This window comes from Lepidothrix coronata, unplaced genomic scaffold (genome assembly GCF_001604755.1).
Source record: "Lepidothrix coronata isolate B3197 unplaced genomic scaffold, Lepidothrix_coronata-1.0 Scaffold16, whole genome shotgun sequence".
NCBI classification, from domain to species: Eukaryota; Metazoa; Chordata; class Aves; order Passeriformes; family Pipridae; genus Lepidothrix; species Lepidothrix coronata.
The window spans coordinates 5348504-5376391 of NW_016690196.1; the positions used below are offsets into that span (position 1 = coordinate 5348504).

A 27888-nucleotide genomic window follows, 5' to 3' on the forward strand; every position below is an offset into this window, starting at 1 on the left:
AACATGCTTCATAGCATTTATGCTGATGTGTAGAACCTCTGTCATGGGAAGTCTGTAGGAACATACTAGATAACCATTTGTCTGAATTTAGAGGTTTGTAGTGCTGAAAGAGCTCTCAAGCTTTCTTCCACTGTAGAAATTGTTGTCTTATAACTACTCTGGTCATGTTCTTCCCTACAGTAATGTGCAATTTTTTTATTTTTTTTTCCCCCCAAAAGAATTCTGGCTATTAAGGCCCTTCCTCTCTCATCCACCCACTCAATTTGCATTATTAGGTGTCTGTGTTGTTACAGGATAAAACAAGTTGGTTGATTAGTCAGAGAATTGTTATTATCAAAGAGATGAAAAAAAACCTTTTAATGAAACCTTGAACCATAAAGAACTGCAGTTATCTAATTTCTGTTCAAGTTTTTGCAACATACTTATGTTTATATCAGTTCATACAGATGTTTGTGCTTGCACGTCTCTTAATTGTTTTTAAAAATGTATATGTTTTATTCTTTTACCTTATGTTGCTGTGAATAATCATCAGCTCTGAACCTGATATGCTTTTAGATTCTTTATTATATAACATAGAACAAATTCAGATGTTACCATTTAAATAAATGGAGAGAGTAGTGCCTATATGCCACTGACCTTCTCTGATAGCTTTTTCTAAAAATACCTTTAGAAAATTCAGTAAACACACTCACAATTCTGTTTGATTCAGTGTGTATTGTAGTCATGTGTCATTGTCATTCCCTCCCCCTCCATACTTTGGGGAAAGTTTGGTAAAAAAGCATGAAGAAAAGTACTTTTAAAAGAGGGCATCTCCTAAGTTACAAAAAAAGCAAAACATCCCCCCCCCAAAAAAAAAACAACAAAAAAAAAGAACAAAGAGGGGAAAAAGAATCTTACCTCCTGATAGAAGTAGGAAATTGAATCTCAGAAGGGGGTGTAATTATGCTTTTGTTCCATCTCAGCCTACCTGTATTTGACTACAATAATTTGAACAAATGCTATTTGCACTGGTACAGTAAAATTTGTTTCAAACTCATCCTTTAATTTCCTGAATGTTTTGTCTGTGCTCATTCTTAGGCTGCTCTAGCTTGTTGAATATTAGTGGTTCCTAAAGAAGGGCCATTTTAGAAATGCTGAAGCAGTGCTTTTCAGGGAGAACTTTCTCTTCCTGTGGTTTTTTTCCCTCTGTTCCCCATGTCATGAAGCTGGAATTTGGAAGAGACCCATACAATCAGGATGGAGGCTTGGTACTCTGCTGCGCAGATAATAATTCTGTTTCTTTTTGTGGGCATATAAAGAGATAAGAATGCTTGTGTGGCATCAGTTTTTCTTTTTCTTATCGTGCATGCTTTGCTGTTTACTCTTACAATTCTTTTAATATGACTTAATATCATGTCTTCAAAGGGAAAACCAAAATACATCAGGCACTCTGGCTTTTTTTTTAATGCAGCTGCCAGATAAGTGATATAGGAGAGAACTTAAGAGTTTCAAAGTGCATTCTTGCTACACCTTGATAGAATTTACCAAAAGAATATCAGTGTGTTTTACCTTTTCTATCTTGACCATTTTTGACTGTAAGCACGTGAAAGCAGAGGAAGGTTCTCTACTGAAAATCATATTCTTAGTTCCGTTGGGATATTCAATCACTATGTAAATAAACTTCAAATTACTGCCTTTCTCAAAATCTTCTCTATACTGATTCCTTTCTACTCTCACAGCTTATGGATAGCCTAATTAGTATACTCAAGCATGAAGACAATATGAAGTCATTAAACAGCCACATCTTTTAGTTGTTTCTCAGAGCCTACAGTATGTCCTGGACACAGCATAAATGTTACATTTATTATTCTTTAGTAAGAAAAGGAAAACTAAATTAATTGGTTTTTAAGGGAAAAACCCCTTACAATAAAGAAAAGAAAAACTATAAATCCTTTTATATTCTACATGAGGTAGTTGGAATAGGATGGCAAGAGAGATCCCTGTTGTGATAGCTGGTAACATGTACAATGTGGACAAACTTTCAAGTACAATGTAAAAAAAAGGTTTATTTCTAGTTTTCAATAATAGTGTCTGTTCTTCATTTTTGTTAACAAAATACAAGGCTGAAAAATATAAACTGTAAGTATCATTAAATGAAAATTTAAAGAATTTTTTGAGAGTTGAAGGGGACCTCTAGAGGTCATGTGGTCCAACTTCCTTGCTTGAAGCAGTCAACTAGAGCAGGCTTTTTACAGTCATGTCTAATTGGGCTTTGAATATCTCCAACAACAGTCACCACAACCTCTGTGAATAATCCCTTCACGTGTTTTACTCTTTTTTTCTTGGAATTTCCTGGATTTCAGTTTGTGGCCACTGTTTCTTGTCCCTTCATTGGGCATCACTGAGAAGAGACAGGTGATTTCCTGTTCACTCTGCCATCAGATGTTTATACACACTCATATGATCTCCTGGAGCCCTCTCTTACTGAACTTAAACTATCCCAACTTTCTCACTCTCTCCCTTTGTCAGGTGCCTGCCTATATTTACCATATTTGTGGCCCATTAATGGGCTTGCTCTCATATGTCCCTGTCGTTCTTGCACTGAGGAGCCTGAGCTGGAGACAGCACCCCAGGTATGGTCTCACCAGGGCACTGAGTAGAGGGGAAATATCACCTCCCTTGGCTGCTGGCAGGACTTTCCTAATGTAACCCACGAGGCTTTGAATGACTTTGGTATGAGGGCACATTGCTGACTCGTGTTCAGCTTTGTTTTCACTGAGACCCCAGGTCCTTTTCTGCCAAGCTCAGTACTGGGTGATCAACCCCCAGGCTGTATTGGTGCATGGGGCTATTCCTCCCTAAGTGCAGGACTTTGCATTCTGTCCTGTCATCAAGGTAATTAATGAAGATTTCAAACTTTATTTGATCCCTGGCATACACTGCTAGGCACTGTCCTCCAGCTGGACTTCATGCTGCTTGGCATAGTCCTTTGAAAACAGCAGTTCATGTGGTTTTCAGTGTACGGTGCTGTGCGTTTACCTAGTCTATATTTTCTCAGTTTATCTATGAGGATGGTGTGGAAGACAGTGCGAAGCACCTTTCCAAAGTCAAGATAAAGCCCACCAACGTAGTCATCTCATTATCAAAGGCTATCTGGTTATTCAGGCATGGTTTCTTCTCCTTAAATCCATGCAGACTACTCTCTCACCTTCTTGTCCTTCATATCACACACAGATTGGTTGTGGTAAGGAGGGACTGATGACATTGCTCCAGCAAGGTCAGTTCTTGGCATTTGTCTTGGCAGAACTGCATGAGGTTCCTGTCAGCCTGTATCTCCAGCTTGTGGAGATCTCTTTGGATAGTAGCATAAGCTGCTGGTATATCAGCCACTCCTCTCCATATTGTGCCATCAGGAAACTTGCTGAGGGTACGCTCAGCCCCATCATCCAGATGCTTGATGAAGATGTTGAACAGTACTGAACTCTCTATTGACCCCAGTGGTACACCACTAGTTATTGGACTTCCAACTACACTTTGTACTGCTGATCACAACTCTTTGGGCCTGTCTGTTCAGACAGTTTTCAGTCTTACTGAAGTTCAGATAGCCAATGTCCACTGCTCTCCTCAAATCTACCAAGCTCATCACAGAGATTATCAAGTTGGTCAGGTGTGGCTTTCTCTTGGTGAATGTTACTGACTGCTGCCTCCATGTGTTAAGAAATGGCTTCAAGGGCGTACTGCTTCATGAGATGAGGCTAACCTGGATCCTTCTTTTTACTTTTGCTGAAGACAGGAGTGACATTTGCTTTCTGTTAGTCCTTGGGAACCTCTCTTGATCGCCATGACTTTTTAAAGATAATTGAGTTTTCAAAAGGCATCTATTCTTTATCTTATTCTTGTGGTTAGTAACAGGGTTTTAATCAAAGTATTGATCATTATTTCTGCAATGGTAATTGTATCGTATGTACAAAGAAGAATTAATAAAATGGCAAGAAAAGAAAGTTAGATTGGGGCAAAGTCTTATCTCCAAAGTAAGGTATGTAATATAGGGAGCGTAATTTCAATCTGTAACCTATCATCACAGTAAGTATCTTTGCAATTTTAGCCTAGAATATGAAGCCTTCTGCAAAATTTAGTGTGATAAATTTAAGCTTATGTATATGGCCATTATATAGGTTTGGTGATGATCCGTGGTATAACTTATGATATATTTTCACTTGATAGCTTTGTTTTTAACAGGGAGCTTGAATTATAGCTTTGTTGCTTTTTGTGCGATTTGGTGATATCTCTTGAAGTATGTTTGTAAGTGTTGGTGGACTGTTGTCTAAAGAGAATGTCCACCCATGTAGAGTTGCAAGCCAAGTTTCTTTATCATCTCTGTAAGCAGATCCAACTCTGAATAAAATAGTTTTCATTCTCACCTCTGTGTATTCTTCTGGTTTTGCCCCTTTGAATACTACAAGGTAGTGGTAATGCCGGTTAGTGAGAGATGGACCCCTGTGGCCACATTTCTTGACCGACTAGGAAGGCGGTGTTTGTTTGAGATTACCCTTCAACATTAGTCGTTTTTTGCTTTGCGGAGTTTGCTTTCAGTTAGTTATAGGATTTTGACTGAAAACAGATCTCTATAAAAACAAACAATGGATTTCAAACTTTATAGGATTTGTGAAATCATTTTTCCCATAAGCTTAAACCAAGTAAGACTTTTCACTTGAGAATAGTATTGGAAAGGTACTCTAAAATATTTTGGTCCTCTAAATGATTCTTTATTTCTGTGACTATTCCTAGGTCTAGGTCATCTTCTGCACATACCAAACTCCCATTTGTCATTGTTACAGTTTTCCAGAATGTCCTTTAGATTTCCGCAAGTTTGAAAAATGTGGTCTGCATAATGTTATTCTAAAGATGAAATCAGCATTGTTTTATATTTTTCTCTTTACAGTATAGACTTCCAGAAGAACAATCCAATACACAAATTAACTGAAGAAGAACTTTTGGCTTTTACTTCAGTAAGTAACTTATCTGGACTTCATAGTAAACATGTTTTCTCTTAATATTTAAGTACCAGGCAGTAATCTGTCACAGTAATGAGGAACCTGTTTGTAAAGCAAATCCCTGTTAGTACTCAGATGTTTCCATAGCTTTTTCTTATTTGAAGAAATTAAAGTGATGCTGAAGTTCTGTTTGATTTTCAGCCATCATCATGAGGAAGAATTTGGCATTTAAAAATGTTAATTTCACCTGAAAACACATACAAAACATTTTTGAATGTGTTTGGTTTTTATTAGCTATATGAATTATACCTAATTCAGCAAATTCTTCCTGTGACACTGTGAAAGTGCTGCTCTTTGAACAGTGTTTAAGTGGAGTTCAAAAGGATTTTGAGCTTTATTCTATCAGATTTATTCAGTCTGTATCAGGTGTTCTGCTTAGACGTGTTTCCTCCCAGTTCAGTGGCTGATTTGCTGCAGAATAATTCTGTAACTTCCAAATGAAGCTTTGAAAATTCTCAGTATTTTTTCAATGTAATTTTTTTTTTACTTAAGACAAAACACAATTTGCTTCTTTCTTGATCTTTTCTGCTTTTATGTGGTTTTCAACATTATTTTAGGTGGGAGGGTGGAGGAGGAAGGCCTTGTGATTTTACTTACTTTCTACAATGTTAGACTTGACTTTGGGTACAATAAAGGGGGCTTGCTTTCCTACCCAAGCCTTGTAGTCTGAGACTTTATTGCTGTAGTAAAGTGATCTGAAAAAGTAAATTATTGGATCTTAGCAAAAACCCCTTTGATTTCAACTGAGGTAGAATCTTATCACTGGCAGTTGTAGTTATGTGAAAGGACTATGGACAGTAATCCAAGGTTAACTGTGGTAATGTTTGGTTGGGTTTTTTTTTGTAAAAGAAAGTTCAGTCTGTTAAAAAGAAAATCCTAATCTTATTAGATAAACGTAAAATAGATTGGTTTTAAAGTAATGTTTGTTTAGGTCCTTATGCTAATACAGTACATGTAAAATATGCATGAGGGAACTGAGTGAATTGTTGTAAAACAGTTTGGGTTTTGTAGGTTTTCTGTTTGTTGCTACAGTGATAGTAGTGCTTTCTCATGATATAATTTCTAAAGTACTTTGTTTTGAAGTACACTTTTGTTCCGTGTTGTTTTCTGAAAAGGTACGAATAGAGAGCAGGAAAAAATTGAAATGTAGAAAAAATGAGTTTCCACTCTCATTTCATATTGTAGTAATTGAAATACCCAATAAGAATATTAAAGAATGATGGCCATCAAAGGAGAAGAAAAAATTACAGAAACAATCAGTACGTACAAAGTCAGGAAATGTACACATAGAAAGGCCCATAGGAATTAAAAAACCCACCAAACTGGTGAACTGAGTACTGCAAGTTTTTTTTAAAAAATGGTGAAACTATTACAATGCCATTTTTCCCCCAAAATACTGTTAATACAAACATACAAAGTTTCAAGACATGCGTATAACTTCATTAAAACAAACCCTACCATTTTTGTTGTTAAAATCATGTTAAAGCATTATATAAAATTATAAATAGATGGTTTCCTGTGAAAACTCAGAACCTTGCTTCTCAGATATAATTTCCAAATTCCCTGCACTGTTTTTGTATATTTCTTGCTTCAGTCTTCACACTACCCGCTATTGTTCATGTACTTTTTGGGGGGAAAAGCAACCATCATATACCTGAATCTTGAAATAACTTCTCCATATATTCTATCATTTTAATATGAAATGGAGTGATATTGTGATAACAGAACAAGATAGATCATACTCCTGTAGTGGTGTATAATAAAACAAGCAATGGCGTTTAACTGTTTTAACACTTGAGTTTTCAAACATTTAAATGTTCTTCAGGTTTTACAGGAGAGTAGAAAAAGTTGAGGTAGCTCATACTCTAGGAAAGACAGATAATCAGCTTTTCTGTCATCTTTTTATCTGACATTGCTTGACAGATAGTATTACCTGTTATCTGAGATGTAAATCGGTTGGGTGAATTCTTTATCATGATGAGAAAATTAAACTGCATTTTTCTGCCACCTAGTGACTGATCCCTCAAAATCCACAGGACAGCTGATTAACTTGCTTTTTAATTTTTTATTGCAGTGACTGTGGGGAGCTTATGTTTTCATTTATTTATTTATCTTTTCTAGAGCTTCTAAGTTAGCTACAGCTTGCTTCACTCTAGTAAGATCAGAAGCCACTCTAGTAAGATCAGCAGGTTAGATCTCCAGAGAAACAGCTAAAAGATATGTGTAGGCTCCCCTATCGCTCTGTGCTCAGAGTAGCAAAACCAGAAGGGTCTATGGCAATAAACGAAGAGGAATGTAGATCTCATTAGTAATGCAAAATTCAGTGGACAGCAGTGAGATAAAGAAGTAGCTGGTAGTCTAAAAATGAGATTAAATAGTAAATTTCAATATCAGAGTAGTGTTCTTTTAAACTTTTGCTTAATGTTACCGAGTTAACTAGATGTAGGGACACAAATTAATCTTACCATTATTTTCTCTTTTGATCTTGACCTATGCTCTAAGGCACAAGAAGAACAAGTTTGAATTGTAACAATACCATCCCAAATCTTTCCTGGAAGCTGAAAGCAGGAACTAGACATTAGCTTATATAAGTTATTTTCATTATATGTATCTTGTGGCATTTGCATCTGAGCCTAAAATTGTGAATAGTCACTGCAGAATTTCGTGATGAAATCTCTGAGGTCTTTTGTGTCTTAGATCTGGGTCACTGAGGCATATCCATCCACTGTGCTCCCTGGAAGTAGGAATGTTCTGTGTCAATGTTAACACAGCCTTGTGTGAGTGTTAACACAGCCTTGGTTCTTATGGTGTCTGCCAGTTGAGTAAAAAAAGTGGCACCGTAACTGTTACAATTTATACTAAAGGTATTTACCATAATAGGACAATGAGCACCATATCAATGCTGCTCTAGTAATTTCTTTAGCATCATTTAAACTGCTCTGTTGCGTGTGTGAGCAGGCATCTTCTCAGCCTACATGTGGATTCCTAAATCTGCAGGCTGGTTAGATGGTTGTCATGCATTCATCTGATATCTGCTGAAATTTGTTTCCTCAAAAAAGGAAGGCAGTTCAAGATATCTTAGGAAACTTGAGAAATTATAAGGCATTTTAATTGCTCAGTGAATTATCAAGAGATCTTCTTGCTTTGGACATTGCAAAATAAATGCATGTGACGTTCAGTTTCTCTTGAGCAGAGAGAATTAAGATATGCATAGTATGAGAGGAAAAGGATGATCAAATTGATCTCAAGTAGATGATGTGGTCCTGCCTCATATTAGGTGTAGTTTGGAAAAAAACCAACAGGCATTCTAAACTCCCTTTTAGATCCGTAGAAGTTGAAAATTACTAGATCTTTAACATATATATATATTTAACAACAGAGCTTACAATACTAAAAATAACACTATTAAGTCACTGCAGTCAATACAAAAGGATTGCTGCTTTTCATTTACTTAAATCACTTGGGAGAAGTTGCCATTGTCCTGCAAGTACTAGCTTTTGTAACTAAGAATTACTTTCAGTCTTGCTAATTTTTGAAGCAAGCTGTCAAGGTGTATGTGGTGTGATTGGCTGGGATAACACCTTTTGGTGCAATAATTTGACTTAAATCTTGAGGTGTTCTCATCAAATCTCTTAGCCTATCATCAGCATAATATTTCAACTTTTAAGATATTAATCTGTAAGTGAATTTAGATGTACTTGATTTTGTTTTTCTTCTTGTATTTTTATTGTTGATTTAATGTCTTTACATGAGAAGTAACGTAGCTGGGATTCTACATTATAGCATAAGAAGCGTAAGAATAAACACAAAAATAAAACATTTGATTTTAAAGAGGATTAAATGTTACTTTACTCACACCTAACAGTTTAGGGAAACAGTTAAAATTTTTTAAAATTTTATCTTTTATGATAAGCACTTGGTCTCCTGAGAAAGTAAAGATCTTACTGAGAATTCAAATACCACAATTCTTTGGAGACACAGGTATGCAGTTGATATTTGGGGAATGTTCTGAAATAGCTAACTGAATATTGCATTTAAAAGCTATTTTTAAGAGAGGGAAAGAGGGACAGTAAACCAGTAGTGAGACTCAGTGCTTCTCTGGTAGAACTACTGGTTTCTTCCTTATAATAAACTTTTTCCCCAGAGCTTTCTGTATAGGAAGTAGGAAGCAGATAATGTAAGAAACCAAAGAACTAGCACAGTGCTGCTTTTACATCGAGATGTTGTAGCTTAGTTTACTCCCAGGTTCCTGAGTTAGTTTTGCAATGTTTAAATATGCTTCCTTATCCATCTTTAATTTCAGTGGATTTTTTTTTTTTAATGTAAAAATACAAATGTGAAGTTCTTCTATGTTTTATTTTGGGCAGCAGTTTTTCCCTAGAAGTTCACAAGTACATCACTGAGCTGTATAGCAGTGGCCAAAATACTTCTTTTAGAAAAAAATCCTTTTCAGAAATGAGCAAAAGTAAGGTCTTAAAATCACTTCTATTAAATACTTGCTGTATACATTATTTTGAATAGGTCATGCAGTTAAGACAGTATGCCAAAGAGGAGTCTAAATGAACAACAGTGTTACATAAATGTATGTGATATTAAAAAAATAAATAAATTACATTTAAAGCTTTATAAATGGTGTTTGTGATGTCAACATAAGCTTTAGAGCATAAGCCTACAAAGTATTTCTGAAATGTAAAAAAAAGTTTCAGGAACAAATGAAAGCTCTGTGTAACAACTGGTAATTACTACTTTATGTTTTAATTTAATATTATGCAGTTTTTGGAGGGAAATAGGGAAAATATTAAATACTGGATGGTGTTGCATTATTATCTTACAAAAGAGAAAAATGTTTTCTTTTTAAAACAAAACACTAATAGATTAAACTCTGCAATGCAAGTTCCTACTGCTTTATAGAAAGCTTATACTATAGCTTATATTTTACATACTATGGAGATAATCCAATGTTTCATAGTCTAATATGACACTCCAACAAGTATCCAGGATTAAGGAGCTGCAGCTGGTCCTTAAAATTACCCATTCCATCTGTTGAAGCCTTTGCATAATCCAGGAGAAAAGGACTTTGTGGTAAATGTGATGAGCACCTAGCCCAGTGTAGAAGAATATTACTTTTTCCCCTTATTAGTGTGTTATGGTCAAGGGACATTGAGTGGTAGCAACAGTATTAACCTGTGGGGAGCTGAGAAAGTAAGCAGAACCTGTGAAAGAGAAGCCTTGCTTGGTGCATTCCCATATCCTTTGGAATCCACAGAAGATGAGAAGGGAAAGAAAAGCAACCATGGAAAATTTAGTTGCTTTGGTTTGTTATACTCCTGAGACTTCTATCGTTTATGGAGAGTAGAACAGTTGGTTTCTTTATTAAGTGATGAAAGTGGGAAAAGGAAGCTCTGGCAATTCTTCTGTCTGTGTACACTTTGAACAGGTGAGGATATCTTTCTTAAAGAGGAAAGAAACCAGTTGTAATAGCTGTTCTTGTGCTTGGAGTACAAAACTTAAAAGCTATTCACCATCTTCAGACAAAAATACTGTACCATTTTGAAATGTTTCCAGTAATGGTGTGAAGGATACCAAGGTCTGATTGAGGACTTGTAGAATGTGGAAGGAGTGTGTAAAATCCAAGGAATACTGTGTATTCCAAAGATAGACCAGATGGGAATGTTTTTCCACTGTGTAGAGCTACCAGTTCCATAAGAAACTGTTTTTACTAAGGAATTTGAGAATGGTTGGACAGATTTTTTTCCAGAGGTGGGCATTTATTGAGTGTAGTAGAAACTGATGTTGTATGGTACCTTTGAAAATCACAGTGAACAATTATAGTGCACATTTTATTGAGTGTATGTGTATGAATATGCATATATGAATACTTTTTCTTCTTTTCAATGTGGGAGGAGGGAGTGGAAGGTGGAAATGGGAATACTTTGTTTTTCTCATCTTTTCTATGGCATTTGTGATATTAATGTGGAACTAGGGAGCAATTAAATCACGGCATATGATATTTTTAATGTTAAGCCTTCCTATCAAAATCTCTATAAAACTAACATGCCAATTTGGTTTCTGAAGAGAAGTTGTTTATATAACTTAAATAAAAGCAGTGCATTTTTCTCTGCTGAGAAAATGGCTGCAGTTTTTTTATGTTTTATAAGCAGCAAGAGTATTGAAAAGCTCATTAAGAGTGCCATGTGTCTCTACTGCTGTAACTTTAGTGGCTTTATAAAAAGTTTCTTTCACTTCTTTTTCTAAGCTGTATTGCCCATTTTGAATAGACTCTGTTGGTTACGAGATTATAACACCGCAAAGGCTTTCTCTCAGCAAAGCCCTGCTAGTACTAGTGAGACTTTTTTTTTAAAGTAAATGAATTCAAACCTATTTTATTCTTTTTTTTTTTTCTTTCATTTATTTTTCTCTTCTAAGCACTTTTATTCAAAAGTCTGAATCATTTTGCAGGAATGTCAGGATCTAAACACTTGCTAATTTAACGCGTGTATGCCTTCTGGCCCATCTCACAGTACTGGGAAATCACACTGAGTATAGCAAAAGAGAAGCTGCTTGTTTCTGCTGCATGTTCAAAGACTCAACTAGGTTTCTTGGAAGCTTGTTCACAAAGTGTCTGGTACATACCTTTGGGATGTTTTGTGGATAGGAAACTAGCCTAGTGTTGTCAGTCATGTTTGCTGCCGTTGTGTTGTTGCATTTAGGTGTTTTGGGTAAAGTAACTGGGTGCTGTCGTACATGTGTTGCAGGGCAGGGGGGAAGCTTGCATTCCATTCCAAAACTGGGATTAAGTAACGGTCTGTTTGAAGTTGGTTTATTTTACAAAGTATCAGATTTCAACATAATTGACACTTTTATCCCTTTCAACTTTGTTCTCCTCTGTGGTCTAAATTCTTCCCTCAGTCCCTGGGATCCACAGCTCTGCTTGCATCACGTCTTGCAAGAGATGATTCCTGATTTATTGTGTGCCTTTCTGAGCAAGAAATTTGGGATAGCTTTTCCTCTCTAGAATAGCATGCTCTTTTGTGTAATCTGTACAGAATTACTTGAGCAATAAATTGTAGTGGTCTCACTGAAACTGCAGTGGTAAAAGAACATGAAAATCATGTTTAAATATTAATAGATTATTTGCTTGTCTAAGGGTTTGAGAAGTTAAGCAGGCAAATTTGATGACAGTTAGTAACATTTTTTCCCACAGCAGCCTTTCTTCTCCCCCTCCTCCTTCTTCTTTATCTATCAGCAGCTCACTTATTTTTTCTAGCAGCCTCTCTGACAGCCAGCTGACATGTTGCAGGCTTCCCTTCCCCCTCTTATGTCCTTCACCAGTTAGAACTATTATAATTTACTTAAGCAAGAAAGATTTTGTTGCAGAAAGAAAATTAAATTAAACTCCCTTTCAACAAAACACTGTCTGAGGTATCATCTGAAGGAAATAGGACATTCTCACTCTTCTATATGGTGCTTAATAATCCATTTTTGACAGTGTTCTGCTGATTAGTTCAATTCATGTGTTAGTACTAGCAGTCACTTTTTTTAGTGACATATTCTACTAATCTGCCTGTTTGGCTGGAAAGAGCACAGATGAACTAAACAAGGAGTAAATACAAGTCTCCCTTTTTTTCAAAGTAAATACCATCTGAAAAAATGAAGACGGTTGAATTCTTGTTTGCTACTGTCTAAGCAACTTGAGTTTAATTTTCTATGATCATATCATGTCTATATTTTTGACTGGAAGTAGAACATTTTTCATATCAGTACACCAAACATTCTTTCTGGTCTATGTTAATGACAAAATATTGAAGAAGGAACAGATTTTTTTTGATTCAATGCACAATTTAGGACAGGTTTGATTAGAATGTTATAGTCCTTGATTGCAGTCATGAAGTATGTATTTTTTCTTCCCCCCAAGGTGTCTGAAATGTGTAAATCTGATACTCAATAATTCATTTATCACCATTAAAATGTCACTGTTTTGTTTTTTGTTTTCTTTTTAAAGAAAAGCAGTTGCAGTCAATTCTAGCTATTCTTCTTCTAACCACTTTGGGAAAAAATATATGAACTCGATAAGCAATAAATCTATCTTACCCTGCTCCTGCTTGAATTTCTTTTTCTATTCCCCAAAAATTAAGGATGAAAAACTGAAATGTCTCCAACGAGTTTTCCTTTCTTTAGTTTTTTTCTGCCTTTGATCTTTTTACTTTTGAAGTTTTAGGTATCCAGGCTACTGGAAGGGATTTCTAATTGGTCCTTTCTTTGGTACATTTGTTGATGGTCAGTTTAAGATTTTCGAGTGCAAAAAATGTTTATCCAAGTTCAAAGTCTATAAACCATGGGCTTTTGAAAGGAGATGTAAAGGGGAAGGACTTGGAGTACCTATTTTTGAGAAATTTTCAGTGAAACATCTGTTTACTTGCTTAGCGGTCCTCCTTTGAGTAAACCCCATTATGTTCAGCAGTGATTTTGGGTGTGGTTTTGTGCTGTGTACTGCCCTTGTATAAGGGGTTAGTTGGCTTAAGTATGTTATGGAAAAACATGGTGCCCTCTATGTTATAAAAGGACAAAGATTAAGCAGCTCTAATTCTGGTATTTTCACAGTGTTTCCTTTTTTGTCTTTTATCAGAAGCTGCACATTTAAATAGTAAAATGGAATTTTCAAGTGCTGTTGACTGGAAATTAAGAAGTTAAGATTAAATTAATTTGTGAAACATTTAAATGCATCTGCATGGAGGATGTATGCACATTTATTATACATGTGTCTGTAGAATGCTTGAATTCAAGTACTGATCATGTTTTAAACAGTACATTATGACTGAAGGGGGGAAGCATGTGTTCTTGCCAGCAGGACCCCATTGCGCAGCTGTTTGTGTTTTTTTTCTTCCACAAATACATTTTTATTGGTATAATTTACATGCTGATAAAGGAAAGTGTTATTTTTAATACATAATTGTAACATGAAATATGCAAGAAAACTTCATAGGGTAGCTCACATGAAGTGTTTGTGACCCTTATGAAAAGTAATTTCCAGTTGTGCAAATACACAAATAAGAAAGGTTCATATTCTGTTCGTGAGGGTTAGCTCATTGCATCTGGAAATCGAGCCAGTGCCAGCTCATTTAGTGGACTGTTCATGTAATGTGTATCATAAATGAGTCTCATGATTACTGTGAGAAAAGTAAGAGACTTTTTTTTTTCTGTGTTTAATTTGTATGCTTAGCATATATGATAATATGGTATGGCATAAATACATCTGACATGTTTGGATTGGCTGCATTAATCATAGCAAGTAGAGCTGCTAGTTATGAAGACTATTCAAATAAATGCCAATAAAATGTTTAAAAGCATCATGCTCTACTTGTTTCAATTTGCAAAAATGTTTTAAAATATTTACACTATTTAATGTTCTTCTAGCTGGGAAGCTGACATGTGAGCTGACATTTCTGAACTGAAATAAAAATCATGACACTAGGTATTAGTTGGTATATTTTGACATATTTGAGATTTTACTGCCTTGTCTGTATTATTCTTAAGCATGTCTTGCATTAATTAAATTGGAGCTCAGGCTTTTTTTCTTGAAAGACTTCATGTCTTGTGTCAGCTAGATTTTTCTGCAGTACATTTGTCAGAATATGTTGGCCAACACATTCTACAATGAATTCTGTCTAGTCTAGACAAAAGATGAGAGAGAAAATCTTTTACAGATTTCTATAAATAGATGGGGAAAGATTTTTCTGCACTGTAAAATGGAATGTTTGACTTCAAAATTCCAACACTTGGAGAGGAAAAGCATATGCATTACATTCCCCCAAATTAGTATTGTGCCTTGTTTGGGCTTTTATCATTGGCTAAAACTGAGATGTTTTCTTTGCTTTTTAGTTTAATACATGTCAGTGAAACCGTTACAGTTTTTAGAATAAAGGAAGGAAATATGCTTAGAAAACTGTTTGTATTTTGAACAGCTTTCATGGTCTGAAGCTGTTAATAGCTTAGTAGTAAGAATCAAAAAGCAAGCAGGTCATTTAGTTGTTGGAATAAGGCCATATTTCTCATTTTACAGCTTATTGTGCAAGAACTTCAGTGTGTATCTTTTATGTGTCTGTATCTCTTCCTTATCTATAGTAGGCAAATGTTTATTTCTGTTTGTTGTATCTCTAATAGAGCTGGGAAAATGTAAGGCATTGTGTGTACATAACTAAAAAGATTGCCTCCTTTGTTTGTCAAAATAAAATTTCTCGTAGCTTCTTCAGGCTAGATATAAGGTGGACATTGTTTATGAAGACAGTGGTAAAACACTGGAACAAGTTACGCAGAGATGTGGTAGATGCCCCATCCCTGGAAACATTCAAGGTCAAATTGAATAGGGCTCTGAGCAACCCAATCTAGTTGAAGATGTCCCTGGTCATTGAAGGGGGATTGGACTAATGGTTTTTAAAGATGGCTTCCAAGCGAAACCATTTATGATTCTTCATCCAATTTTCATAGTGATTTTAATAACCGCTGTTGTTTCTGTGCATAATACAACCGGTCAGATACTAGACTGTTGTGTTTGGATCTTAATCCATTACAGCTCATGCGCCTAACTTCTTTTAAGCCAAAGCACATCCCAAACATTGTCTTTGGTCTCTAATAATTGTATTCAGATTATAGCTTCTCTCTACACAACTCTGTCAGCTTTAGGCACGTTACTTACTTTTGCCCACCAAGACAGGATTTTCTTTCATGCTCCCTAGCAGTCTCTTGCTCTTTTTCTTTTTTTTTTTTTTTTTCCGTATTTTTCAATGTGCAGATTATAGCTTCTCTCTACACAACTCTGTCAGCTTTAGGCACGTTACTTACTTTTGCCCACCAACACAGGATTTTCTTTCATGCTCCCTAGCAGTCTCTTGCTCTTTTTCTTTTTTTTTTTTTTTTCCGTATTAGTCACTTGTGCCTATGTCAGCTTCCCTTTTTGTTTACTCACCCATGCCATATTCCCCTCAGCCCTCCTTTGTCAGCTCTCATCTCTTGTTTATCTGACTTTCACTCTTGCTCTCATCTTCCCTAATTCCTTTCTTTCTCATGTATCACTGACTATTTTTATTCCATTCCTTCCTCGGTGTTAGTTACTTCTTAAGGAGTTAGTCTTCTTTCAGGACCATTGTGTCCTCAGTCTCTGAAAGGAAGGTGGTAGCTTCGTTTTGCTTCTGGAAACTAAACTTTTGCACATAAGGTTTAAAGCCAGGCTGCTGGTGACCTCTGGCAGCTTGATCCTGTTGCTTATGAGAGCAGTAGCTCTTTAAAAAGACAAAATACGTCTACTGGTGAAGTCAGGTAGGAACTTAATGAAATCAGAAATCAAATAGTCTCTAATGGACATAGAGACTTGTTAATATGCGCTTTCTTGGGAAACTGCTGAGGCCATCCTCGAAGTCTCACTGAAATTGTCATCTTGAGTCATCTCCTAGCCCCTTAGCCCAGCAAACAGTAATTGAGTCACGTCTCTTGCATTCAACATGTTATGCTTATTCGTGAACACCAAGTATCCCAGTATGTAGACTGCTGAACCGTAGAGACTACTGTAGGCAGAATTCCTGTGGTGGATGCTGGCATTCAAAACGGGGGAAAACCAGGTAGACACACACTCCCTGTAGAGTCCGGTCTGCCACTGTGTCGATTTTCCCTCACTGTGCCTCCCTGTTCTTCTACAGACAGCTGTTCTTATGGACTGAGGGGTTGTCGAGACGTTTTATAGAAATTCTATAATTTGTTCTGACATAAATAATGAATTCAGTGGCAGCACTGGTCTAGGCATGTAATTATTCCTGATATTTTTTGGCTTTTCCTGTTACAGAAAAATGTGCTAGCTAATTTTGACTAGTTAGCAGAATGGGTTCACAAATTACATATTTTCATTTTGTAATGTAGAAAATGTGTGCAACTCTTATTCTTCTTGTGCCCTTAACTAATGTTAAACTTTTGAAATTATGAAAACATTTAAATTAATTCTTTTCAAGAAGGTGATTTTGTGCCTTATACTGAGGGTGTGAAGGGAGCTTTTAAGGCTCTGTTGTTTTGTATAATTCTTGTGGTTGTGCTCCAGATCTGTCTGGGAGCGAGTACTTTTGCTATCCTACATTCTTTTCCTGGAAAAGATACTCAGTTAAGGTATTTTAAGAGTAATTATTGTAAATGGATATTTGTCCTGAAGTTATCATTGCAGAAGTAAAGTTAAAAGTTTCTGTTACGGTACATCTGTGTGGTGTGAGATAAAAATAGTATATAGAGTAGTGTTCTTCCAGAGGCTGTTGGTAGACCAAATGAACAGGAAGCATCACTGACAGTAAAAAACTGTAGTGGTGAGCTCATAGATGTGAGTAGGCACTGAGAACAAACTAATCCTACCACCCTGGGTCAGTTGCATAAGGGTGCAGGATCTGTCAGGCCTAAAGGATTTTTCCAGTGGTCTGGAGTTCTGCAAGCATTGAGTTTGCCTGGAGGAGTTCAAACAAGCAAAGAAGCAGAAAAAAAGAAATGGGAACCTTAATGTGTAGTTTTGTCTGGATTTTGCTGAGTAAGAAGTACTATTTAAAAAAGGAGAAAGAGTTGACCAGGCTAAAGAAAGTATTGACAAATCATGGTTCTTGTCTATAGCCACGGGCAGCAGAAGTGGAAAGATTAAAAGTCATACTGTCTCCCTGAAGAACTGTATGTTCCAAAAATGCTCCTTGTGAGAGGAGAGGCAACGCTGAAGGTGAGGTGGAGCAAGAAGGACAGAGGATTTAAGAGCCTACTTGGTAGTTTCCAAGGGAATATCTAGTGGGGAGTAGGACGTGTTTCTTCTCCCACATGGCCAATTCTAACAAGTTAGAAAATATCCTCCATTGACACCAGTTTTCTAACTTTCAGCCTTTCTTCAGTCATTTGCTTTGCTTGTCTTGAGGCTAAACAGATTGCAAGTCCTTAGACAGCATGTACCATTGCATATAGTCCTGAAATTATCTATTTTTAAAATATGATATCTAGCCATTCTCAAACAAAATTCACTGTTTTACTACCTGTGCAGAGAGAAAAAAAAAAAAGTGTTTTTCTGGTTTTCAGGATATAACCTAAAGAGCACGGGATGTGTTCAGAACCTTGGCACAGATGGTGAAATTCCTGAGGCTGAGCAGTTAAAATGAGAAATTTGCTGTTTTGTAATAACTAGGGAAATCCTTATCATTGCTACCAAAGAGTTAAAGTCTAGTCTTTTGTATCCAAAAACATGATTTATTGCTGTTGAGATTAGGCCTTAGGAAATAAATGCAGTACTGTGATGTGGTGTGGAAGTCTGTACTTATGCTGTTTCAGGAGCAAGTCCAAACCACAGACCTGAAAAAGACAATGCTACTACAGTCAAATCTGGCTAAAGTTGTTTTCAGCATAACACAGAATAAGTGATATGTTTGGCACAACAGAGCAAGTGTCAGTAATATGGCTGGACTCCATTCTAAGTGAAAAGAGGAGCCATATCTTATGCGGTTTACCCTTCACTAGTCACTGGAAGTTGATTCCTTTAAATAAAACAGTATCTTCTTTCTTCATGACGTTTCCTTTTCTTCTCTAATTTCTTTCTTTTTGTAAAAAAAAAATAAAAATTGAGAACCTCCAAGGAAAGCTTACTTCTGAACTTAAATAGAATCTCAAAATGAAAAGAAAAAAATAAACCCAAGAAGCAGCTTAAGCAACAGCATAAAAAAATTATTCTTCTTTTAACTCTTACAAGAGGATACAATATGGTTACCACTTAGTATCGTAACAGAGCGTTAAGCTCTTAAAAATTTGCTAAGTATCAGCCTACCAATGCCTGTTAAGAAGAAAACTTATATAATCCTGGACATCCATGATACATCTGCAATTTGATTGCATAAGTAGAACTGAACAATTAATTTGACAGATAATGTCTTTGTATCATAATTAGAAAGTAGAAAATCCTAAGCGGAGAAAAGCTTTGAAACATTTTCCTAGCCAATCCTGATCTGAGTTGATTTTTTCAGAGTGTCTAAAATAACTTTGATTTGTGCTATTGTTTCTTCCATAGCTTTCTCTTCAAGTTATGTACCTGCATGCGTGCAAGTTAAGTAACAGACTGCATTATACAGAATCAAAGAATCATGTTCATATCTCTCTATAAGTGTCTCCCTACTTTTTGTTATATTTTTGTTCCATGCAGGCTAATGTGAGCTTGCTTTTCTGTATTTGTTATGTTTAAATCCATACAAAGCATACCTTTTGCCTTATAACATGTCTATGGACAAAAAGAAAACTTATAACAGTGCTTCATAACTGCAGATGGTGAAAAAAGGAAGTGTCCATTGTGTGTGTGTGTGTGTCTGTGTACACACACGTTTTATTTTAAAGCTCTCAGAATTAATATTTTATTTCAAATGCATTCAATTATCCACGATTCTCAAATTATATATATGAAAAAATCTCATTCAAACACATGGAAGTATATAATAATGCAAAAAAAAATCAGATAGTATCTTCTTGTTTTAGTAGTCAAAATCAACAAAAGATCCTACGTATTTACAATGATGTAATGTTACAACTTGAGTGCTGAGACTAGCAGACAAGACTAGACAAAGCGAATTTTAAACATGCCATTCTAATTAAACTAGTCCCTTGATGCAGATCACTGATGGTGTTTTGGCCTTGCTTTTGACTTTTTAACACCAAGAGGTATTTCTAATGGCTGTGGTTAAGAGCTTTAAGCCTAGCTCTGCTAATGATCAGCTAACACCTGTTGTGGTGAAAAGCTATTTTGGTTGAACAGTCCCAGGATTAGTTTTATAGACCAAAATAAACCCTTGTCATACGGTTGAGTGAATAGTTTTAGAGTTTGGAAGAAATATGCTGAATGTGTGGTCTAAACCTAATGAAATATATATGGAATATTAATATATTAAAACACACGCTGATGTCTCAGCCAGTGCAGGAAAGTAAATCTTCTCCTCTGTTACTTTATTATTATGAGAATTCCTTCCTGTCTCTCTGGTTTACCTAACTGGCAGTCAGACACAATTGGTTTAAGAAGAAGGTAACATTTAAATCACGAGCATTTAAATTTGAAGAAGTCTTAGAAAAAAAAATCACAAGTGATCCCATGATTGACTCTATAGCATGCTATCATGATGTAACGACTTACTGAAAACTGAGAGACCTAATAAATGAAAATACAGAACTTCTGCTCATGCATTTCATACAGACTCAAGCATTGCTTAATTTTTTGTTTTGTTGTTATAGTGCAAAAGTCTTGGCTTAATATTCTAAAGCTGCCTGCAGAATTTATATTAGATACTGCTAGGCAAGAAAAATAAAAGACCTAACCAGGTAATAACATGTTTTCCTCATGCAACCCTGAAAAAGAAACACTAGCACAAGACTCGGAATAATGTCTGAAATGTAATTCATTTCAAGTGGATGATACAGGTTGTCATGTTTGCAAAGAAAAAATATAAATTATCCTTGTCTTGGTAGTTTTGCCCTAAGAGTGTTTGATAAATTAGGAATTTGTAACTACAAATAATTTGTATATTGTTTGTTGGTTTGTTTTTAATTGTCACAGCTATATGGAAGAAGATGTGTCAGTTGCTAGCTAAAATTACTGTCTTGTTTCACAGAGGAAAAAGCAGAAATTTTGAAGACGGTTGCTTTTGCGTTGGTGTATGTGCACTTCTACTTTGCAGGATTGATTGATAATATTTTGATTTTTTCCAGTCCAAATCGCTGTTAGAGTGACTAGAAATGTAGGACAGATTTCAGGGTTTAGTGAAAGTATGAAATTAAACAGATGTGTCAAGCCATATACAGCACAGCTTTTGATAATTGTTAAAACATATAAGCAGGGCCTTTGATGTTTGTTTGATTATCTGAACAATTCTTTTGACCTTGAGGAGGAAAGATGTAGTGGAGAACAATACACACTGATGCAAGTATTCCCTCTGTTTAGACATTTTATTTTAAAATGAAAAAAAAAAAACTATCTGTGAAGTCTATTGGCCGGTCCATGCTAGGAACTAGAATTACTGTATAAATTAGACTTTTCTTCTTTGCCTTTCTTCTAACCACTAAATATATCCACTGTCACAATATTTAGGGAAACTTTACATTCTCAAGCTGTGAAAATACTATTTTCCATGTTTGTGAACCTTATCTTCTTTGTGTTGCTTTCCAAAGACATAATTATGCCAAATAGGATTAGAATTTGTCAAGTTGAAACAAGAATCATCTAGAGTAAAATCCTAATGTAATTTTTTTCTTGTCGAACCTTAGAAAATATGAAGATGTTCGTGCTAATAAAATGTGACTGGAGAATATACAGTCTTACATCTTCTAATTGCTTGTGCTTAAGGCAGTCCTAATGTTTTTAGAAATTAACTGTTTATTTATCTGAAGGTTTGCTGTAAAACAAATTTACAGATGCCCCAAATTTGTTTTTTCAGATTACTTTGTCTTATCTGACTATTGACACATGCAATCAAATATTTCTTGTCAATAATACTTAGAAAGGCGAGGAATATAGAGATGCTTGAATTGCCACACTGATTAGTGATGTAAATTCCAAAATTATTTTTTGGGAATGTTGTCTGAAGTGCCAGTGATTATTCTGTCTATATATATATATTATTGCCAGTGTATATTCTGTCATCCATGACGGAAGCTGAAATAAGAGGATGGTTTGAAATAATTTTCTTCAGCATCCTATTTGTTTCTTCCCAAGTTAACCAATAATTTCTTGTTTGTTGAGAACTATCATGTACTCATGATGTTTTATATAAATTGGGGATTGAACTTAAGATTCCATTAACATAACTTGTCTTGGAGAAACAGTGAAGTCAGTAGGCTCATATTTGATGTGTTGTGTTCTGTTGCCACTTTTTCCAATTTATTGTCAAATAGGAAATCTTTTTTTTTTTTGCCGGGTTATGTTTGAATTTGAACCTGAAATTGTCATGCATTAAGGTAATAATCTCAGAAAATATAAGCATTATATAAATATATTTAAGTATGGGAGTTGTTTCCATCTAAACTTCAGATTATTCAGTGTCAATAAAATGATGGTTTATGAAGATGCTGGAGGAGCTCCCCTGTTAGAATGAAAAAAACATAACCTCTCCAAAATCATAGTGTTAAGCCTTTGTCTGGGATGAATTAGATGGGAGTTTACAAATACACATTTTAGTTTAAGGGTTCAATTTTGATGCAATTATATAATAATACATATAGAGATTACATACAGTAATTATATATCATTACATATAAAAATAGAGAGGGTTTGTGTATAATACCATGAGAGAAAATAAAAAGAGGAAAAATCTTGGGAGTAACATTGAACTGAGGACTATGGTGTATCAAAGACAAAAACTTCTTATTCTAATTTTTATTCAACATTCTGTAATTCTAAGTGCATTTTTAGATTTATTGGCAATTTTATCGCTGAGTATACAGAGCATGTGTACTGTGATAATTGCAAAATAGAAACTTATAATTTAATTATATAAAAGGATAGCAATTCATTTAGCTGGTTGCTAAGCAATTCTTTTGCATTAAAATGTCACCAGAAGAACAGCATTCTGTGCTTAAAAACAATCTTTTGACAGATATATTTAAATCAGTTTAAACATCAAATACTACTTCTTGTTCAGTTAAAAATGCCTATTTAGAAAACAGTACTGTATTTTAGTTGTGTATTTATTTTGAGGATTTGTGTGTGTGCCAAGTTATTATAGTTTCCTCTTAATTTCTGGTCACTGAAGGATTGGTAAACTGTTGAGTGTTGTGATAGGAATAAAAACACTACTAGGAGGAATTTAAGCTCTGAAACCTCATCATCATGTGTTTGCTAATTATGATGTATAATCAAATCTTCTTTTGATTCCTAATTATTTTTAAGTCTTTGGGATGGGCACGTATATCAGAATAGATATGTGTACTGGATTTGAACTAAGATGATGGCTCTGTTCAGCAAACAGGAAATTTTTACATGTTCCTGCACTAAGCAGAAAGGCCAAAAGTGGTCATATTGACTGACTTGTTTTGTTGCCAAGCCATGGTTCTACTACTTAATTGTAACTAGAAATTCAGTGTTTTTCTTACCCTCTTGATATTTATGCTTTTCAATACAACATAAAAAAATGCACTGGCATTGGAAACCACTTAATCACAAATGTACTTTATTTTACCGTATAGAGTTCTAACAGAATTACTGTTTAAAGTTACAAATCCCATTTCAACCAGAAGCTGCCAGTACTACTGGAAATCATCTGCACTTTAGCTCAATTAGTAGAGGAGTTACTGTTGTAAGGTCTTCTAGGTCTTTTCTCAAAACTTATATTATTTTTGCTTCCCTCTGGACTTTGGCTTGCCTTAATCTTTCTTAGGCAATTAAAAATATTTTCATAAAGTTCATTTAACTGCTTCGCAGGGCGAAGTTTTCCAGAACCGCAAGAAGTATCTTTTGTGAAATACTATTCTGTTGAAAATACATAGATTTAATGTAAGGAAACTTTTCCATAATAATGTTGCATATTTCAGGGTTTTCCATAAGTTGATTATTTTTAATTTTATTTCCTTTTACTTTTTTGGTCACTGGTTTAATGCTAGGAGAAACTTCCAAAAAATTTCAAATTAAGTAAGGGCCATTTGAACATGACTTTTAAAGAGAAAAACTTGCTTTATTTATTCAGAAATTTAAGTGTCAGATTAGTTGGATGGGAATAATATGTGGAAAAAAAATCACATCCTCCCTAATCTCATACTAATTTTCTCCTCTTATTCTGAGGATTGAATTCCATAGAAGTTTTTATGTCAAAGGATCCTTTGCTGTATACTTAAAAACAAATTAAACACCTGTAAGTTAGATTTCAGTGGTAGAGTCTTTTACCAGAGATTAACAGATATGTCTACAAAGTGAGTGCAAGAAGCAAGAATTTTCCCTGTTCATACCTCAGTCATATGCTTCCATCTACATTTTTTTTATTATGTACTTACCTGACTACTGTGCACAATATAGAATGTTGAAAAGAAGCCATGGTATTTTCTCATTTTACAGAGAAACACAGAATGAGTTTTAAGGTTGCCACTTTGGTTATATTGAAGAAATAAGGTCTTCATGTTAATTACCTGAATGAATTACCTGAATTGATATATGCAATTATATGAAGCAAGACTAATGATGAATAGACATAAATTAATCCACATGAGTAATTTGAAAATCTTAATTATGTGTGGCTTTTTGGAAAAGCAAACAACAAAGCTGCTGAAGTATGTTAACTGAAATGGCTAATGAAAAGACACTGAAAAGGGATGGGTTTTTTTTGTTTTTTTTTTTTTTTAATCTCCCTCAGTGTTTTCAGTTTGTTTATTTGTAACTTCACATATGTTAGCAAACAACCTGAGCCTAATCTAAACTAAAGGTCACGTCTTTGGAAGAAATGACAAAGGAACAGAGCAATCCTCAGGGTGCCTCATGCCTGTGCCTTCAATTAAGTAATTTTACCCCATCCTGGCTATTTGGCCAATAAGCAGAATAGTTTTGGTTCACTGATGGACTGATGTGCAGACTCTTGGGAATACCACAGCTGGTTGCAATTAAAGTTGCTCAGTTTGCAAGTCCACTTCCAAATGGTAGTTCCATCATAACAGTCATATTTCTTTGCAAGGCTACTGATAGTTTATCAGTGAGCAATCTACAGGAATAATAGAATGGGATTAATGCATAGATTTATAATAAGGAAAAGTTAGAAAATATTCAAATTATTTAGAGCTGCAGTCAAGAAGGATCATCTTTACCTGTTCCAGCTTTTCTAGCATGTCTAATAAGCCCATGTAAGCTCTTCCTGTCTTTGATGTCAGGAAGAATTCCTGTAAGAACACCAACTTTTTAAAATAGCAGGTGGAGTAATGCAAAAGAGTCACACTGACTAACCTGTATGTTTTATAAATAATGACTGACTGATACAGTCTTATTCTTCTGCCCTTCTGAAGACTTTGTTTTGGTTTGTGTTCTTGATTGGACATCTTGTATTATTGTGGAACCCTTTTCTGCGTGTCCCAAATTTCCCAAGGTTCTTTGGTTAACTTTTCTGTTTTATCTTGAGTATATTACACTCTTGATTTTTTTTAAGGTGCAGGCTGCTTTCTCTGTGTGTAGTTTCTTTAAAACCAAACACTGTAATTTGGTAAGTATCCATGTGTACATATGAAGTACCAATGGCACAAGTTTTCATGAGGATTCTTGCTAGCTTATTCCGATTTTTGTATAGCTATAGTAATGAAGATATTATAAAGGTGTTGTACAATAATTTGCTACTTTGTTATTAAGACTTGCAGCATTATCTTTTTTCATTTGAATGCCATATGAGGATGATATATTGAATTAAATATTCTGGTTTTTATAATAATTTAGTCATCTTTTTTTATACTTTGATATGTTGGGAGAGGATGATATAGAAGATTCTTGTTTGTAGGAAAGAAATGTGAGGAGAAATTAGTTTTCCCATGTGAAAATATTCTATTTTGTGTAGAAAATGTTGTGTAACCTTATTTCCTTTCATTTCTTCTCACCCTTTCAATTTTCCTGTGTTTCTTTATTTTATTGTTCTTTTCCTAAAGTAAGAACAAAGATGACTTATGAAGATTCTTAATTGTGGTTTTGTTTTAGAATTATTTTGCTAATTTTCTTAGCTGTCTTTGGTGCAGTATAATGAATTTTCAAGTATGTTGACAAAAGTTGCATGATCTTGATTAAGTCTTTCTTTTTTCCAGATGTTTTATTTTAACCTATGGTCCTATTAATAAAGTCTAGATTTAGCTTCAGGTGAAAATATAAAGCTTTGGCACTTTCAAGAAAGTATTTACTATCTGGAACAAGTCGACGTTTTGGGTAGAAGATTAAAGCTTACTTAATAGTTATGGATACATGTTCTGAAAGTATTCTTTACAGCCCTTAAGTGTAAACTTTTGTGCCCTTTATGAACGTATTATTTTGTATCTGTGATGCTTTAAACATTATAATTAGGCAATGAAAAGGTGAGCATTTTGAGTTCTGGCGCAGGACTGAACTCAGTACAAATATAAAATTACAAGTGCGTCTTAAATGAAAACTAGGTCTGCTTCTCATTGTCCTGTGCAGTTGCAGTGCTTTTTTGTATCAATGAAACTGTTGGAGAACTTAAATTTTTCTTCTGTAGTTGTACAGCAGGTATACCTTTCATTTTGTTTCATGAATACCTTTAAAAAGCAAGATTGTTATTCAAAATAAGACTTGTCATTGCTCCTGCAGAGGAGTGAAATGTAATTATTTCTACTTCTCTTCCACCCTGTCTCTTTTCACTTTTCCGTCCTCCTCATATGACTTTATGCACACTTCCTGCAGCATGATTGCTTAAATCACTGCTTAGACAGTGGTGTAGGAGGTGTACATGGAGACAGAGGAGAGGTTTTCCTGAGCTGCCTGTTCTCTTGCAGAGCTGGATGGTGTGGATACAGAATTTTTGTACTATGCCCTCCTTGTGCCAGTTGCTGAGGTGAACCAGAGTGAGAGGACAAGTACTGTGCTGCTGGGGAAGGGCCATAACTGGACTGAAAATATCTTTAGGAGCATTATTAGCCAAGCCCTTTAGTTGTCATCGTTCTTCTTGGGAGATGTGTTCATTTGCAAAATAAATACTAGTATCTACTATCATGTAGGAGAGAAAGAATTCCCTTCAAGTAAAAAATAAAACAACAGAATACCAGTAATGGAGAAAATGGGGAAGAGGGTAACCTTTCTCGCAAAAGAAGCTTTTAAGCTAAAGTAAGCATTGTTCAAGTGTTTGCCCTAGCAATTCCTTAAGGTGTTTTGTTTAGCAGCCATGTGGAATGGCTACCAAAATATAAATTCAGAAATCACTGTCCTCTGGTAAGAATGCCTTGCTTGTGTTTGTCTTAAGACCAAACAAAAATAGGTAGTAGACTGAACTTTGATGAAATAGGAGAGAGAGATGAGCTCTGAGAACTAGGATTTGTACCAGTTAATAGATTTACTGATCATAATTTGTGAAAGGGCACTTGAAAGTCTACAGAATATAGAACATTGCGATTGTATTCCCTTAATACTTCCAGGTCCTCAGAACGTAGAGGACAGTGTAGATGCCTTTGGGTGTTTTTTAATCCAATACTGAGTAGAAGTCAAGAAAGAGTCAGTGCAGAGATTCTTGGTCACAAAGGAGAGGATCAGGTGATGTTGAAGTGTTTGGCTGTAAGTGCATTCATACTGCCTTCATTTATGTTTTCATTTGCTGTTGTCTCTCTTCCTATTGTAGTTTTGTTGGGAGGGAATTTGGTTTAGATTATTTCTTTCTGCTTCTTTTCCTTTGAAAACACTAGGGAAAAGAAAAACAGATTACAATATGACAGAAATTTGTCAGGCATTTAACAAAAACCATGAGCAAAGCATACTTTTTAATGCTTTGGGAGATCTTTGAGAGGAAAGAATAAAACCACTGGGGCTTTTTCTCCAGTCTGCAAATATCTATAGACAAATATATTTTCTCAGAGAAGATGGATCGTATTTGCAGTGTCAATAAAATTAGCAAGGAAGTTTTCCTGCTGTCTCCATTTTCAGAGTGAATATCTGACAGAAGAATGGTATACTGTGTCTAAAACCATACTGGAAAGAATCCAGGTGGTCTGTAAATTATTAAGGGATATCAAAGCTGTATTGGCTACGTCTCCTATTTGAGTTTCCTAAAAATCAGTGGTTGGAGACTGGCACTAAGTTTCTGGCATCAGTGCAGGGTGTTCCAAGTGAGAAATTAAAATGTTTTTAGGAAAGCTTTTAACCTAGATTATT

At 35.1% G+C, this 27888-nt stretch overlaps 1 protein-coding gene across 1 annotated transcript in view; it reads left to right on the forward strand.

The window, feature by feature from the left end:
• TTC27 (tetratricopeptide repeat domain 27) overlaps window positions 1–27888 on the forward strand; it is a 126601-nt gene that overhangs the window by 40771 nt on the left and 57942 nt on the right. Inside the window, exon 9 of the mRNA XM_017806838.1 lies at window positions 4922–4988. Within this exon, the coding sequence (XP_017662327.1) occupies window positions 4922–4988 (67 nt within the window). The remainder of the gene's footprint in view (window positions 1–4921; window positions 4989–27888) is intronic.